Raw genomic sequence first — 14155 nt, 5'->3', positions numbered from 1 at the left:
CATCGAAGAAGCCACACAGGGGAGAAACCCTATTCTTGTTCTGTGTGTGGGAAGTGTTTTATCAGATCATCAGAACTTACCATCCATCGAAGAACCCACACAGGGGAGAAACCTTATTCTTGTTCTGAGTGTGGGAAATGTTTTGTCAGATCATCAGAACTTACTCTCCATCGACGAACTCACACAGGGGAGAAACCATTTTCTTGTTCTGAGTGTGGGAAATGTTTTGCCAGATCATCAGAATTTACTGTCCATCGGCGAACCCACACTGGAAAGAAACCTTTTTCTTGTTCTGAATGTGGGAAATGTTTTACCAGCTCATCAGATCTTACTGCCCATGGAAGAACCCATGCGAAAGAGAAACCTTTTTGTTGTAATGAATGTGGGAAAAGCTTTAAACAACATTCACATCTAAAGAGACACCACAGAACTCACACAGGGGAGAAACCTTATTCTTGTTCTGAGTGTGGGAAATGTTTTGCCTCTTCATCAGAACTTACTGTCCATCGACGAACTCACACAGGGGAGAAACCATTTTCATGTTCTGAATGTGGGAAATGTTATATTAGTTCATCAGAACTTACTCTCCATCGACGAACCCACACAGGGGAGAAACCTTTTTCTTGTTCTGAATGTGGGAAATGTTTTCCCAGATCATCGGATCTTACTGTCCATATACGAACCCATGCAGAAGAGAAACCTTTTTGTTGTTCTAAATGTGGGAAATGCTTTAAACAACAATCAGATCTAAAGAGACACCACAGAACTCACACAGGGGAGAAACCTTATTCTTGTTCTGAATGTGGGAAATGTTTTGCAAATCGATTTCACCTCACTGATCATCACAGAATTCACACAGGAGAGAAACCATTTTCTTGTTCTGAATGTGGGAAATGTTTTTCTCATAAAGCTAATCTAAAGAAGCATTTTAAAGGTCACACAGGAGTAAAACCATAAGTTTTTTTCAGTGGGTGAAATGTTTTCTAAATCAGGCATCAGGCAAGCATTTCAGTATATTTACAGAGAAAAGGAACAACTTCATGTACAATAGAATGTATCCATAGGACAATCCTTAGATCAATCCCGTTCAGCCGAAGGCTCCGGGGCCTGATGGACACAGGTGATGCTCAGACAGGTGCCCCATAATGCTCTTCCCACGGCACTGGCTCCCCATTGGGAACTGAGGGACCTCATTTCATGCTTAGTTCCCAGACACTGGAATATATCTCCCCCTCCCCCCAACAGATAATATTCTGGGTTTTATTGAACAAGAAGGGACATATTCCAAGGGACCTCATTTCATCCTCAGTGGGAACAATAATTTGTAAGTGTAATCAATGTGTTTCAGTAAAGTCAGTGACAAATCAAAAAAAAACTTTTCTCCGCACATTCCTTCTATATTTAAATATATACGTATGTTTGGGGGACTCAATATTTTTGTCTGTTGTCATAAAACTATTAGCTTGTTAATGCCAAACTCCTAGGGGCAGATTAATCAAAGTACGACAGGTCCGAATACAAAAAATTAATGCGGAAGTGTGGCTTCCCCGGCTTCATTGTGGTCCACCAGAAATCCGTAGGGGAGCGACTGGTGGGCCGCAATCGATGTATTGGCCACCCCTGATTTAGACTGACAGGGCAAGAAATCAGAGCAGCAGGAAATGGAGAGGAGCTCTGGTTCTTCTTAACGTCCTCATTTGCTGATGTCCCACAAACTCGCCAACATGGGGCATCGCCAGATACAGTTTCTGCAGAGGTGGGATCCGTCAACCAGACTCACCGTTTTCAAATTTATACAGTCGGATTCACTTAAAGTTGTACAGTCATTTGTGCATGTGTGGTCACGTTGAGGTCGGCTATCTACAGCTATCCCTCCTTTGGCTGGGTCGCCTCATCAGATTCAGATTCACTTGCTTGGCAAGACCTACGGGTGGCCGATATCGGGGAGTGTGTAGGCTAATTCAATAGTTTGGCCCTGGGGCCAAATGATCAAATTATTTTGGTGGCAGTGGGGCAGTCAGTTCAAGGACCGCATCAAGGATCCGGCTCAAGTTTTTAACATGCCTGATCGAGTTCTGGCTGATTTCAGGCCAGATATGGGTCAGGCAGGCCTGTCGTTAGTCCCCATACACAGACCGATTAGCTGCCCAATCAGTCTAAGGGACCCATATCGGCAGCTAGAATCGGCCCGTGTGTGGGTACCTTACAGTGGAGGAAATAATTATTTGACCCCTCACTGATTTTGTAAGTTTGTCCAATGACAAAGAAATGAAAAGTCTCAGAACAGTATCATTTCAATGGTAGGTTTAACAGTGGCAGATAGCACATCAAAAGGAAAATCGAAAAAATAACTTGAAATAAAAGATAGCAACTGATTTGCATTTCATTGAGTGAAATAAGTTTTTGAACCCCTACCAACCATTAAGAGTTCTGGCTCCCACAGAGTGGTTAGACACTTCTACTCAATTAGTCAACCTCATTAAGGACACCTGTCTTAACTAGTCACCTGTATAAAAGACACCTGTCCACAGAATCAATCAATCAAGCAGACTCCAAACTCTCCAACATGGGAAAGACCAAAGAGCTGTCCAAGGATGTCAGAGACAAAATTGTAGACCTGCACAAGGCTGGAATGGGCTACAAAACCATTAGCAAGAAGCTGGGAGAGAAGGTGACAACTGTTGGTGCGATTGTTGGAAAATGGAAGGAGCACAAAATGACCATCAATCGACCTCGCTCTGGGGCTCCACGCAAGATCTCACCTCGTGGGGTGTCAATGATTCTGAGAAAGGTGAAAAAGCATCCTAGAACTACACTGGAGGAGTTAGTTAATGACCTCAAATTAGCAGGGACCACAGTCACCAAGAAAACCATTGGAAACACATTACACCGCAATGGATTAAAATCCTGCAGGGCTCGCAAGGTCCCCCTGCTCAAGAAGGCACATGTGCAGGCCTGAAGTTTGCCAATGAACACCTGAATGATTCTGTGAGTGACTGGGAGAAGGTGCTGTGGTCTGATGAGACCAAAATAGAGCTCTTTGGCATTAACTCAACTCGCTGTGTTTGGAGGAAGAAAAATGCTGCCTATGACCCCAAAACACCGTCCCCACCGTCAAGCATGGGGGTGGAAACATTTTGCTTTGGAGGTGTTTTTCTGCTAAGGGCACAGGACAACTTATTCGCATTAACGGGAAAATGGACGGAGCCATGTATCGTGAAATCCTGAACGACAACCTCCTTCCCTCTGCCAGGAAACTGAAAATGGGTCGTGGATGGGTGTTCCAGCACGACAATGACCCAAAACATACAGCAAAGGCAACAAAGGAGTGGCTCAAGAAGAAGCACATTAAGGTCATGGAGTGGCCTAGTCAGTCTCCGGACCTTAATCCAATAGAAAACCTATGGAGGGAGCTCAAGCTCAGAGTTGCACAGAGACAGAAACCTTAGGGATTTAGAGATGATCTGCAAAGAGGAGTGGGACCAACATTCCTCCTAAAATGGGCGCAAACTTGCTCATCAATTACAAGAAACGTTTGGCCTCTGTGCTTGCAAACAAGGGTTTTTCCACTAAGTATTAAGTCTTTTTTTGTTAGAGGGTTCAAAAACTTATTTCACTCAATGAAATGCAAATCAGTTGCTATCTTTTATTTCAAGTTCTTTTTTCCATTTTCCTTTTGATGTGCTATCTGCCACTGTTAAACCTACCATTGAAATGATACTGTTCTGAGACTTTTCATTTCTTTGTCATTGGACAAACTTACAAAATCAGTGAGGGGTCAAATCATTATTTCCTCCACTGTATGTTTTAGACCAGTGCTTCTCTTCCTAATGCCGCGACTCTTTAATACAGTTCCTCATGTTGTGGTGACCCCCAATCATAAAATTATTCCTAAGACCATTGGAAATATGTGTTTTCCGATGGTTTTAGGTGACCCCCTTGAACGGGTCGTTCCACCCCCATAGGGGTCCCGACCCACAGGTTTTAGAGTATTAGAAAGTTGGGCGTTGAATTAAGCCCTCCGGCCAAGCTTGGATCATATAGGAAGATAAACCAGAATTTTGTTTTCAAGTCATATAGATTGTAAGCTTCACTCGGCAGGGAGCTCCATCCTCTTGTCTCTTTGCCACGTAGCTTTGTGGAGTCTTTCGTGCAACTGCACTTTTTATTTTTTTGTATTCATTATTGTACTTTGTATTATTGTAATGACCCTCTGTTACAGCGCTGTGTACATAAATAGCGCCATGTAAATAAGAATATACTTACGTACATCTGAATGCCCCCCCTCAGGTTATTGGTGAGGTGACTGGGTGCAGCTGCTGAAGGTTCTAGAAGTTGTTCTTAAGCTCATGAAAACGACAGAATTGTCTTCGAGAGATCTCAATTAGCTACACAAATTGCCAGTTCCCTGAGGTACAAGGATACTGTGCTGAACTGTGGAGACCAATTTCCGTTGTAGTGAAAGATTGGTTTTATAGTCTCCTCAGTCCCAGTCAGTGAGGCTCGTAGCTCTCCAGCTTTATAGTCTCTCCTGGTGGCCTCCATCTCTCCCTCTCTAACCTTCTTGCACACTCAAGTCTCAACCCGACGCGCCCGCTCCAAGCCCGAACCCTACGAGACCCGGCTAGTCCCCCCTATTTATAGACCCACGCCCGACCCACCCACACACCTACAAATCAGAGAGCCAGAAGCCGGCAGTATAAGGTCACAGGTGGAGAGAGCAGGCGGATAAGCTCAACCTGAACCCACCCAAGCCATGGTCATTGGCCGCCCTGCACATCACTCACGTTAGATGGCTCCCTTACTAATCTCCTTGCACACTCGCTTCCTATTGGGTGGCTGGTCTGTTCTTGGTAGATTAGTGTTAGACTCCTCCTATTAGTGGAAATGCCCTTCTATCCATCCCCTGTGCTTTTCCCTCTCCTTCCCATGGAGTCGCGGGCAGTTCAACTCACGGTGTAGGCCGCGCCTTTCACACAGGGCTGTGACGTTGGTGCATAAATCTTTTAACTCCGACTCCTCAGTTTATGGTGCCACCAACTCCAAAACCAGGTACCAACATGGCTTCCAGCTCCATCCCTGCCTTCATACTGACGCACAGAGCCTCACGTTCCAGATACACCGGGATTTATACGCCATTTCCCTCCCATGAAGCTACAGTTTTATAGTTATTTTTTTTGTTAGTTTAAAACACTTTTTTTTTCTATTCAGCCCCTTTTTTATTCATATATCAGTCACTCTCTTAAACCACTCCCTGGTTACTAAGGTAAATGAGACCCTAGCAACCAGATAAAAAAAGGGGCTGAATAGAAATACAATTTCCTTCCCCTTTATTGTAGCCTTCTCCCCCCAGTGCCCGACCTGCAGCAACTCCCCCAGCCCCAATGTACAAATAAGGAAACTGCTGCACTCACTCCCTGTGTCTCAGCCGAACACTGCGGTATAAGGAGAGTCCGGCATTGGCTCTATAAGCCGCAGTGTGTGGTAACAGCGCCTCCAAGTGGCATGTTAAGTGAATAGCACAACTAACTCGGGCTCCTGGCGTGTAACCCTCTCTCTGCCAGCGGCTCATACAGGCTCCCCCCCCCCCGGGCTCTGTAATAGGAACCGGCTCATTACTGATCCCTATTTATACACGGACTGAGCTGCAGGTTCCTCCGAGCTCTCAGCCCCTGTACTTGTTACTCCCGGGAATCCCCTATCGGATAATAATGCGCCAAACCAACTAAGATTTTTCAATTTCTCAGGGGAATGATGGAAGCTCCAGTTAATTTATTTTTATTCAGTTTATATTCTCATAATTTACGTGATTTTATCCGGCTGAAAACAGTTTTGCGTTTAAACCGCCGAGCAAATAATCCCCATAATTGGTTCGCTATAAACCCACCCAGGGGTTCTCAGTTATGAATACAGAAATCCCGCCAAAATGCTTGCGCGCTATTGGCTATTTTCAAACATTGAACAATGAAATGGTCGTTACGATGAAACAGTTGAATATTTCCCTTTTTGCTGCGGGCGAAGTAGCTCCGTATCTATATTCTGTAAAGCAGCCGCTTTGTTCTGCTCCCTGATTGGCTGCTATGGGATCCCCGCTGCCCCTCTGAGTAACTGGGATTATAGACCCTTCAGTGCCAGACAACATTCTAATAGATCCGCACTGCCAGATACTGCAATGGGATGTAACCGCGACTGAATAAAGGAATTTTAGTTATCGGTATTAGACTCCGAGTCGCTTATTATATCCCAGTCACACCGCTACTTCATTGATTTTATTGGGCCTGTATAATAGAACGCAATCCTCAGGAATTCTTATAACCAATCTGAAAGTAACGAGATCTGGTTCTACGGCAGAAAGTATTGAACTGTAAAGTTATCGTGTAACTTCTGAACAGTATGTGCCATGCAGTCCTCTTTAGCCGGTGTGGGGGCTCTGAAAAGAGCCTTTGTGTTGTTTCCTGATGGGGGCGCTGTGACCGGGCATCTCACTTGCTCCTGGCCGCCTTGGCGCTCTCGGTTTTCTTGGGCAGCAGCACGGACTGGATGTTGGGCAGGACCCCGCCCTGAGCGATAGTGACTCCTCCGAGCAGTTTGTTCAGCTCCTCATCATTGCGCACAGCGAGCTGCAGGTGCCTGGGGATGATACGGGTCTTCTTGTTATCCCGGGCAGCGTTCCCGGCCAACTCCAGGATCTCAGCGGTCAGGTATTCGAGCACTGCGGCCAGATAGACCGGAGCTCCGGCTCCCACCCGCTCAGCATAATTGCCCTTTCTCAAGAGCCTGTGAACTCGGCCAACTGGGAACTGCAGCCCAGCCCGGGATGAGCGGGTCTTGGCCTTAGCCCGAGTCTTCCCGCCTTGTTTGCCTCTTCCGGACATCTCAGCTTCTGTATTCAAATAGACGAAACAGTACCGAAACCTTCCTATTTCTCACACTTTATAGACAGTAAGTGGCCCGCCTCTCTTCTCTCACTGGCTGATTCTCAATTTAACCAATCACATAGCTGGTTCAGAAAACACCAATAGGTGACTAAGAAACCGACACGCCATATCTTTTTTTTTTTTTTTTTTTTACAAGCTGGATTATACTGCAGCCAATTAAAAGAAAAAAAAAGCTTTAGCAAACGCCAATCATTTGCTGCTAGAGTCTGAAGGAGGACGGATTTCATACCATGTGACAAAGCTGACCAGTTAGAATCTGTAATATCAAGCTGCCTCATTTGCATGGGAGGGCTATAAAAGCAGCAGCCCGGGAGGCGGAGGGAACAGTTTTCTCGTTGATCGGAAAGCGTAAGGATAGTTGATCATGCCTGATCCAGCCAAGTCCGCTCCAGCCGCGAAGAAAGGCTCCAAGAAAGCAGTGACCAAGACCCAGAAGAAAGATGGGAAGAAGCGCAGGAAGACAAGGAAGGAGAGTTACGCCATTTACGTGTACAAGGTGCTGAAGCAGGTGCACCCCGATACCGGCATCTCCTCCAAGGCCATGAGCATCATGAACTCCTTTGTCAACGATGTGTTTGAGCGCATCGCAGGGGAAGCCTCCCGCCTGGCTCATTACAACAAGCGCTCCACCATCACCTCCCGGGAGATCCAGACCGCGGTCCGCCTGCTGCTGCCTGGGGAGCTGGCCAAGCACGCCGTGTCCGAGGGCACCAAGGCTGTCACCAAGTACACCAGCGCCAAGTAACTGCTGCCCCATCTCCTGCCCTACTCCCAGCAACACAAAGGCTCTTCTAAGGGCCACCCACCCCCTCCCTATAAGGTCTGTAACTGGTTATTGGCTATAGGGGCTCTATAATATAAATGAACGTAAATATTATGAGGAAACGGTCGATAACATTGGCACCGGGTAGAATCCGGTGTATAATTATTTCTGGCGGGGGCAGGAGCTGCTCTAACGCGCGGAGAGCGGTTGGGCTGTGGGTACAATATACAGGGACATTTCGGTGCTTCCCATAGGTTTTTCCCAGTTCGAATACATCTTACCCTTAGTAACAAACCCGACAGTCCTAGGGATTTGTTGATATGTAGCAATCTGAGAGCTGATTGGCTGACACACGGGTTACATCGATGTTATTCTGTTTCAGACAAACAGCGCTATAGAACCGCAATAGGGATTATTTCTTCGAGTTTCCGAGTGATTTTCCCCTTATCTCTGTATTATGAACCAGACAGGAAAGTGTTAAACCCCACCGTTCAACACGACCAGTGTAAAAATAATATTCCGGGAGGGGCTTGTGTGGAAATGCAGCAACGAATGTGATGGGATCAGTCACAGCCCGGCGCCGCTTCTCTCTTCCCCCCACAGAGTAGCGCAGTGACGCTTTGCTCGGTATAGGGGGGGACTAGACAAATAGACACGGTGCCACAGTATAGATTATATACGGGCCGATCATATAGTAATAATAATGTAACTAATACACTCCCAATATTTTGTAGGAGGTCGGAGCTAATTATTTTGGCGGGCGATTTGAAATGATTAACGGTTTAATTTAAGCTTCAGCCATTGGTTTTTAGAATCCAAAGGAACAATTGAATTGTCCAATCAAGAGCCTAATTACCCAGATGTTCTAAACTCCGCCCCCACCCAAGTTCCCGCTCAGGTCCGGTGTCTGTGTATATAAGCGGGTGGCTGCGCTACAGAAATCATTCTCTGACAGAGTTAGTAGGAAGGTAAAATCATGTCCGGACGCGGTAAAGGCGGGAAGGGTTTGGGGAAAGGAGGCGCCAAGCGGCACAGGAAGGTGCTGCGGGATAACATCCAGGGCATCACCAAGCCCGCCATCCGCCGCCTGGCACGGAGAGGGGGAGTCAAGCGCATCTCTGGCCTCATCTATGAGGAGACTCGGGGGGTCCTCAAGGTTTTCCTGGAGAATGTCATCCGGGACGCCGTCACCTACACCGAGCACGCCAAGAGGAAGACCGTTACCGCCATGGATGTGGTGTACGCTCTCAAGCGCCAGGGCCGCACTCTCTACGGCTTCGGGGGCTGAATCTGACTGCTGATTCGCTCATAAACCCAAAGGCTCTTTTCAGAGCCCCCACTCGGTCAGTCTCAGAGCTGTTACTGCTTGATCTAATTTGTAGCCATTATATTTAGTTATGGGTTTGTATGTATTGATTCTCTGGTAGTTCTACTTTCCCTGCACTCAGACCCCCACGGGCAATTCACTGACTCCCTTTGCACCAGAGCAGAGCTCGGAAGCGGCTCCATCTCCCCCGGGCTCTGTAATAGGAACCGGCTCATTACTGATCCCTATTTATACACGGACTGAGCTGTAGGTTCCTCCGAGCTCTCAGCCCCTGTACTTGTTACCCCCGGGAATCCCCTATCGGATAATAATGCGCCAAACCAACTAAGATCTTCCAAGGGGAATGATGGAAGCTCCAGTTAATTTATTTTTCCCAGTTTACTGATTACGGAAGAAACGTAACTTTATTCAGCTGAAAATATCGGTATTGCGTTTAAACCGCCGAGCAAATACTCCCAATAATTGGTTCGCTAAAAACCCACCCAGTGTTCTCTGGCCAATCAGTTATGAATACAGAAATCCCGCCAATATGCTTTCGCGCTATTGGCTATTTTCAAACATTGAACAATGAAATATATAAATATTCCACTTATATAAAGATCCGGCTGTCACAAGTCACCCGGAAATAGAGTCGAGTCAGCAGGGAACTAAACTCGACTGTTGGGGGGAGCCAGACTCGGCTCTGAGAGACCAAAACAGCTGTAACTGCAACAAAACAACAACTGTGGCTACAAACAAACTGACACCCCCCCCCCGCCTTCTCATAGCTACATCCCAGTGTTCTGCCGGCAAAGAAAAGGGAAAATGTGCTCTTTACCTTTATTGATCCTTTTCTTTCATCTCTAAGGAGCTCAGTTTGTTCCTCCTGATTGTGCTCCTTTTCTTACACAAACTCCATAGTTTTGCAGAGGAATAAACTCTGTAAGTGAGTTCTGCCCGTGTAAGCCTGCATTCTTCATTGCATGAACTTTACAGCGCACAGCTGTTTGCAGATGTAAATGTCACTGATGAAGTCAAAGGGAAAAATTGGCTCAAAGCTGCTATTTGTTTTAGGAAGATGTGATGGTGCCGGGGAACAGAGGGGATAGATACAGGACAAATGATGCAGGTGGGGAAATGTGCTCAACTTTTATACATGGTAGGAACTGGGTCGGACTGGGCTGCCTGACCCGATCCCCACAGGGCGCTCCACCGACCCTCCGGCCTCCCTCGGACGCTCTGCTGGTAAGTTTAATTTACGCGCTCTCGGGGTTGGACGGGTGGGGGGCCCTGTGGGGAGGTGTGTGAAGCCCCAGTGGGCCCTGCACCCCCAAGGTTTACATGTACTTTAACACTACATTATGTACCTCTAGAAATAGAAGAATTGTTGCTTTTAAAATGTACCTTTTGTGCTGCTTTACTGACCCCCTTACCCCTTCCTATCAGTGCCCCCCCCATTCCCTGCTGATTGGTCTCACAGACAAAAGCCTCAGTATCTTCCCAGTAGTATGGCGGCAGCAGCATGGGGACCTCACAGAGAACTGCAATGTGTCTGTCCCTGTGTTTGATTGGTGTATTTTTAGGGGTCCCAACCCTTTTTAGCAGTGACCAAGATTCAAATATAAAAAGAGTTGGGGAGCAACACAAACATTAAATTATACCTGTATGTACCAAATAAGGGCTGTGATTGGTTATTGGGTAGCCCCTTTGTGGAATGGGAGCCTAAAGGTGTCTGTGTTTGGCATCACACCGGGTTTGAGGCCACTGGGAGCAACATCCAGGGGAATTGGGGAGCAACATGTTCCCCCCGAGCCCTTGGTTAGGGACCCCACTGTTGCACCATCAATTCTTCCTTCTACTTCAGCAAGATGCCCAGACCCTACTGACGACAGGCAGCCCCACAGCATGATGGCGCCACACAGGGCCGACCCTCGAGGTTCAGAGCACCCGGCCGCCATCATCAAATCTTATTCTCCGTCATCTTTTCCTTCTGCCCAGTGTCGGACCGGCCCAGCAGGAAACCAGGAAAACTCCCGGTGGGCCCAGGTGTCAGTGCTTCTATCTATTCAGCCTGTTTCATGGTCATCCCCTATGTCTGTATGGGAACAAGGAAGCTTGATAGATGGAAGAATATGCATTTTGCCTGCAGGAGGGTAAATAGTAGTGATGTGCAAAATTATTCGCCAGGAATTCACTGTGTGACACCCGCATCAGAAAAAATTACCTGCCTCAAAAAAAATTGTTGGGTGCATAATTTTTTTGATAAATAACAATTTTTTTTGAAGGGCACAATTTCTGCCGTTTCATGAATCTTTTCGGCAAAGTGAAACAGGACGGATTCGCTCATCGCTACTCAATAGCATTTAAACTTCTGCCCAAAGAAACACCAAATCCCAAACCACAGGGAACTTCACTTGCTCCATCCCCACAAACTTACACCAAATCCCTTCCCTGGGGGGGAAATCGTTATTTACACCTAATGTAACTCAGATACCAGATCTACTGCAGCCAAGAGGCGCCATCTTGATACTCACCTGGGTGCCAATCAGATGCCATATTAGTGCTCCTAGAAAGCCAATAACCTAGAACATTACAATAACTAAGGGCCCCCATCATAAATACCAACCCCACCAGCCTAATTGCACTATTTCTTGTTTTAAATAAGCGCAGGAGAAGGTCGGTGCCTATAATGTCATGAGGATATTCCCTTCAATAAACAAAAATACTGTCTTATCTGTCAGGCATCCAAGGTGCCCCCACCCCATGTGCAAGGCGCCCCCACCCCATGTGCAAGGCGCCCCCTTTACCAAAACGCAAATATGACTATTATTATTAGTGATGAGCGAATCTGTCCCGGCAAAACATCTATGAAATGCGTTTGTCGTACACAGGATTTTTTGGCAGTGACTGTGCCCAATTCGATGTGTGAGGGATTTTTCCCAGGCAAATTTTCGCAGAAGTTTCGTGAAACAATTCTCCAATGGCGAAATGCATAAATTCGCTGCAAACCCATGTCTGGAAAAAATATTTTCATCACTAATTATAATAGTAAACCGGATACAACATGCAAAGCAGAGCTGATATATAAAGCAGCCCAGTTACTGATAAAAGACAAAATGACCAGATGGAGAGAACTAAGGCCCCTCTGAACCCCAGAACATAATACAGATCTGGATCCAGTGCAGCATCTAATGTTCCCTCTCCCTGTGCCCATGTTGGGGGATCAGCAAGTGATCAGTCTCTAGAATGGAACCAATAACCCAACCCAATCCGGTCAGTGGGACCGACCCCTCCCTGAGTGCTGCAGCCAAACTCCCCCAGCAATGGCTCCCTGTACTGTGCTACTTGCCTGGGACTCCGACCCCCCCACACTCCCTTTATAGCCTCCCCCTCTCTCACTCACCTGCCCATATTATACCCGGGGCCCCCTTATTTCTCTGGGGGAACAGCGGGAGGGGAAGGATTTCTATTCATCCCCAACAATTCCCACAAATGGGAAGGAGAGAAATGAAGCGGAGCCTTTCCGGGGAGCGGGACTGAGTTCCCAGGAGCTGCTCTGGGCAATATATGCAGCCAATAGAATGGGAATTAGTGGCACAGACCCGGGCACTTACTGGGGCAGCTGATCCCATACAGACTGGGGCACATTTATACTCAGAGCCGGTAGAAATATTCAGTTTTTCAGCCTCTGGAAACACAGGGACATCCGCGATACTTGTTAGAAAGGGAGAGAGTGGGTAGGCGGGGAAATAGAGATCAGCCAATAGGAAGAATGTTTTAGCCAAAGCATGAACCAATCGGAGCAAAGGAGATATGTATATAAAGAGGACGGGAAAGCGTAACATATTATTCTTTGTGTAGTTGACTGATTATCGGTTAGAATGGCAGAAACATCCGTAGCTGAGACCGCTCTCCCGGCAGAACCCGCCGCTGCCAAGAAGAAGCAGCCCAAGAAGGGAGGCGCTAAAGCCAAGAAACCCGCCGGGCCCAGCGCGGCCGAACTGATCGTGAAAGCCGTGTCCGCCTCTAAGGAGCGCAGCGGGGTGTCCCTGGCCGCTCTCAAGAAGGCTCTGGCTGCCGGAGGCTACGATGTGGAGAGGAACAACAGCCGCCTCAAGCTGGCTCTCAAGGCCTTGGTCACTAAGGGGACTCTCACCCAAGTCAAGGGGAGCGGAGCCTCCGGATCCTTCAAGCTGAACAAGAAGCCGCTGGAGAGTAAGGAGAAGGCGGCCAAGAAGAAGCCAGCGGCGCCCAAAGCCAAGAAACCAGCGGCGGCGGCAAAGAAGGCGCCCAAGTCCCCTAAAAAGCCCAAGAAGGTCTCGGCAGCAGCAAAGAGCCCCAAGAAGGTGAAGAAACCGGCAAAGGCCGCCAAAAGCCCCAAGAAGCCCAAAGCGGCCAAACCCAAGAAGGTGGCCAAGAGCCCGGCTAAAAAGGCCGCCAAGCCCAAAGCTGCTAAGAGCCCGGCTAAGAAGCCCACCAAGCCTAAAGCTACAAAGAGCCCCGCAAAGGCCAAGGCAGCCAAACCCAAAGCGGCTAAAGCAAAGAAGGCGGCGCCTAAGAAGTAATGTGGCCCCAGGGCCCCTGCGCATCGCACCAAAGGCTCTTTTCAGAGCCCCCACCTCCTCCATCTAAAGAGCCGGTACCTGTGTTTCCTCCAGATACAGAATGTTCTAATCTCCCAACATAGTATAGGGGAAGCCAAACAATGTAATTCCTACACGTACAGATATAAAGCCCGGTCTGTGCGTTCCCTGCAACTTCCCCTCCGCGGGAATAAATGTGCCCATAAAATGTGTGTGATACCCCAACCCCCCACTAGGTGGCGCCCAATCCCTAGGTGAATTCTAACTATCGCATCTGAGCAGTGAATCGGGTTTTATAAATCCCAATCCGGTCTGTGAATCGTTTGTAATAGACTTTCTGCCCCGATTCTGTAACTCAGAACTATGATACAGATACGGTACCGAAATAACAGCAATGAAATCAGGCGGAAGCGCCTCCCGGTAACCTGAGATGTTGGGGCTCAGCGGGCGGTGCTTCGCAGTCTGGATTCTAACAAAGAGTAATACGGACATTAGAGGAGAAATGGAATTGGCCAATAGAATTGATTTTTTTTAGGCGGGATAAATGAAGGCGACGTGGATTAGC

At 47.6% G+C, this 14155-nt stretch overlaps 3 protein-coding genes across 3 annotated transcripts; 2 read left to right on the top strand and 1 right to left on the bottom strand.

The window, feature by feature from the left end:
• Positions 1-5747: 5747 nt before the first annotated feature.
• Positions 5748-6905, bottom strand: LOC100487632 (histone H2A type 1). The gene has a single exon (XM_018089514.2). The coding sequence runs from the start codon at positions 6873-6875 to the stop codon at positions 6483-6485; it is 393 nt and encodes a 130-aa protein (XP_017945003.1). The 5' UTR covers positions 6876-6905; the 3' UTR covers positions 5748-6482.
• A 286-nt stretch (positions 6906-7191) lies between these two features.
• Positions 7192-8022, top strand: LOC116407592 (histone H2B 1.1-like). The gene has a single exon (XM_031893115.1). It carries the CDS (start codon positions 7303-7305, stop codon positions 7681-7683), a length of 381 nt encoding a protein of 126 aa, XP_031748975.1. The 5' UTR covers positions 7192-7302; the 3' UTR covers positions 7684-8022.
• Positions 8023-12873: 4851 nt separating this feature from the next.
• LOC101731738 (histone H1B-like) lies at positions 12874-13623 on the top strand. Its single transcript, XM_004919123.3, has one exon. The coding sequence runs from the start codon at positions 12889-12891 to the stop codon at positions 13570-13572; it is 684 nt and encodes a 227-aa protein (XP_004919180.1). The 5' UTR covers positions 12874-12888; the 3' UTR covers positions 13573-13623.
• The last annotated feature ends 532 nt before the right edge of the window (positions 13624-14155 follow it).

Source organism: Xenopus tropicalis, chromosome 9, assembly GCF_000004195.4.
Source record: "Xenopus tropicalis strain Nigerian chromosome 9, UCB_Xtro_10.0, whole genome shotgun sequence".
Classification (NCBI taxonomy): domain Eukaryota; kingdom Metazoa; phylum Chordata; class Amphibia; order Anura; family Pipidae; genus Xenopus; species Xenopus tropicalis.
This window is presented reverse-complemented; position numbering and strand designations above follow the sequence as displayed.

Bases quoted from the DNA above. Each gene is read 5' to 3' on its own strand.
- LOC100487632 (XM_018089514.2), bottom strand. From the start codon at position 6,875: ATGTCCGGAAGAGGCAAACAAGGCGGGAAGACTCGGGCTAAGGCCAAG.
- LOC101731738 (XM_004919123.3), top strand. From the start codon at position 12,889: ATGGCAGAAACATCCGTAGCTGAGACCGCTCTCCCGGCAGAACCCGCC.
- LOC116407592 (XM_031893115.1), top strand. From the start codon at position 7,303: ATGCCTGATCCAGCCAAGTCCGCTCCAGCCGCGAAGAAAGGCTCCAAG.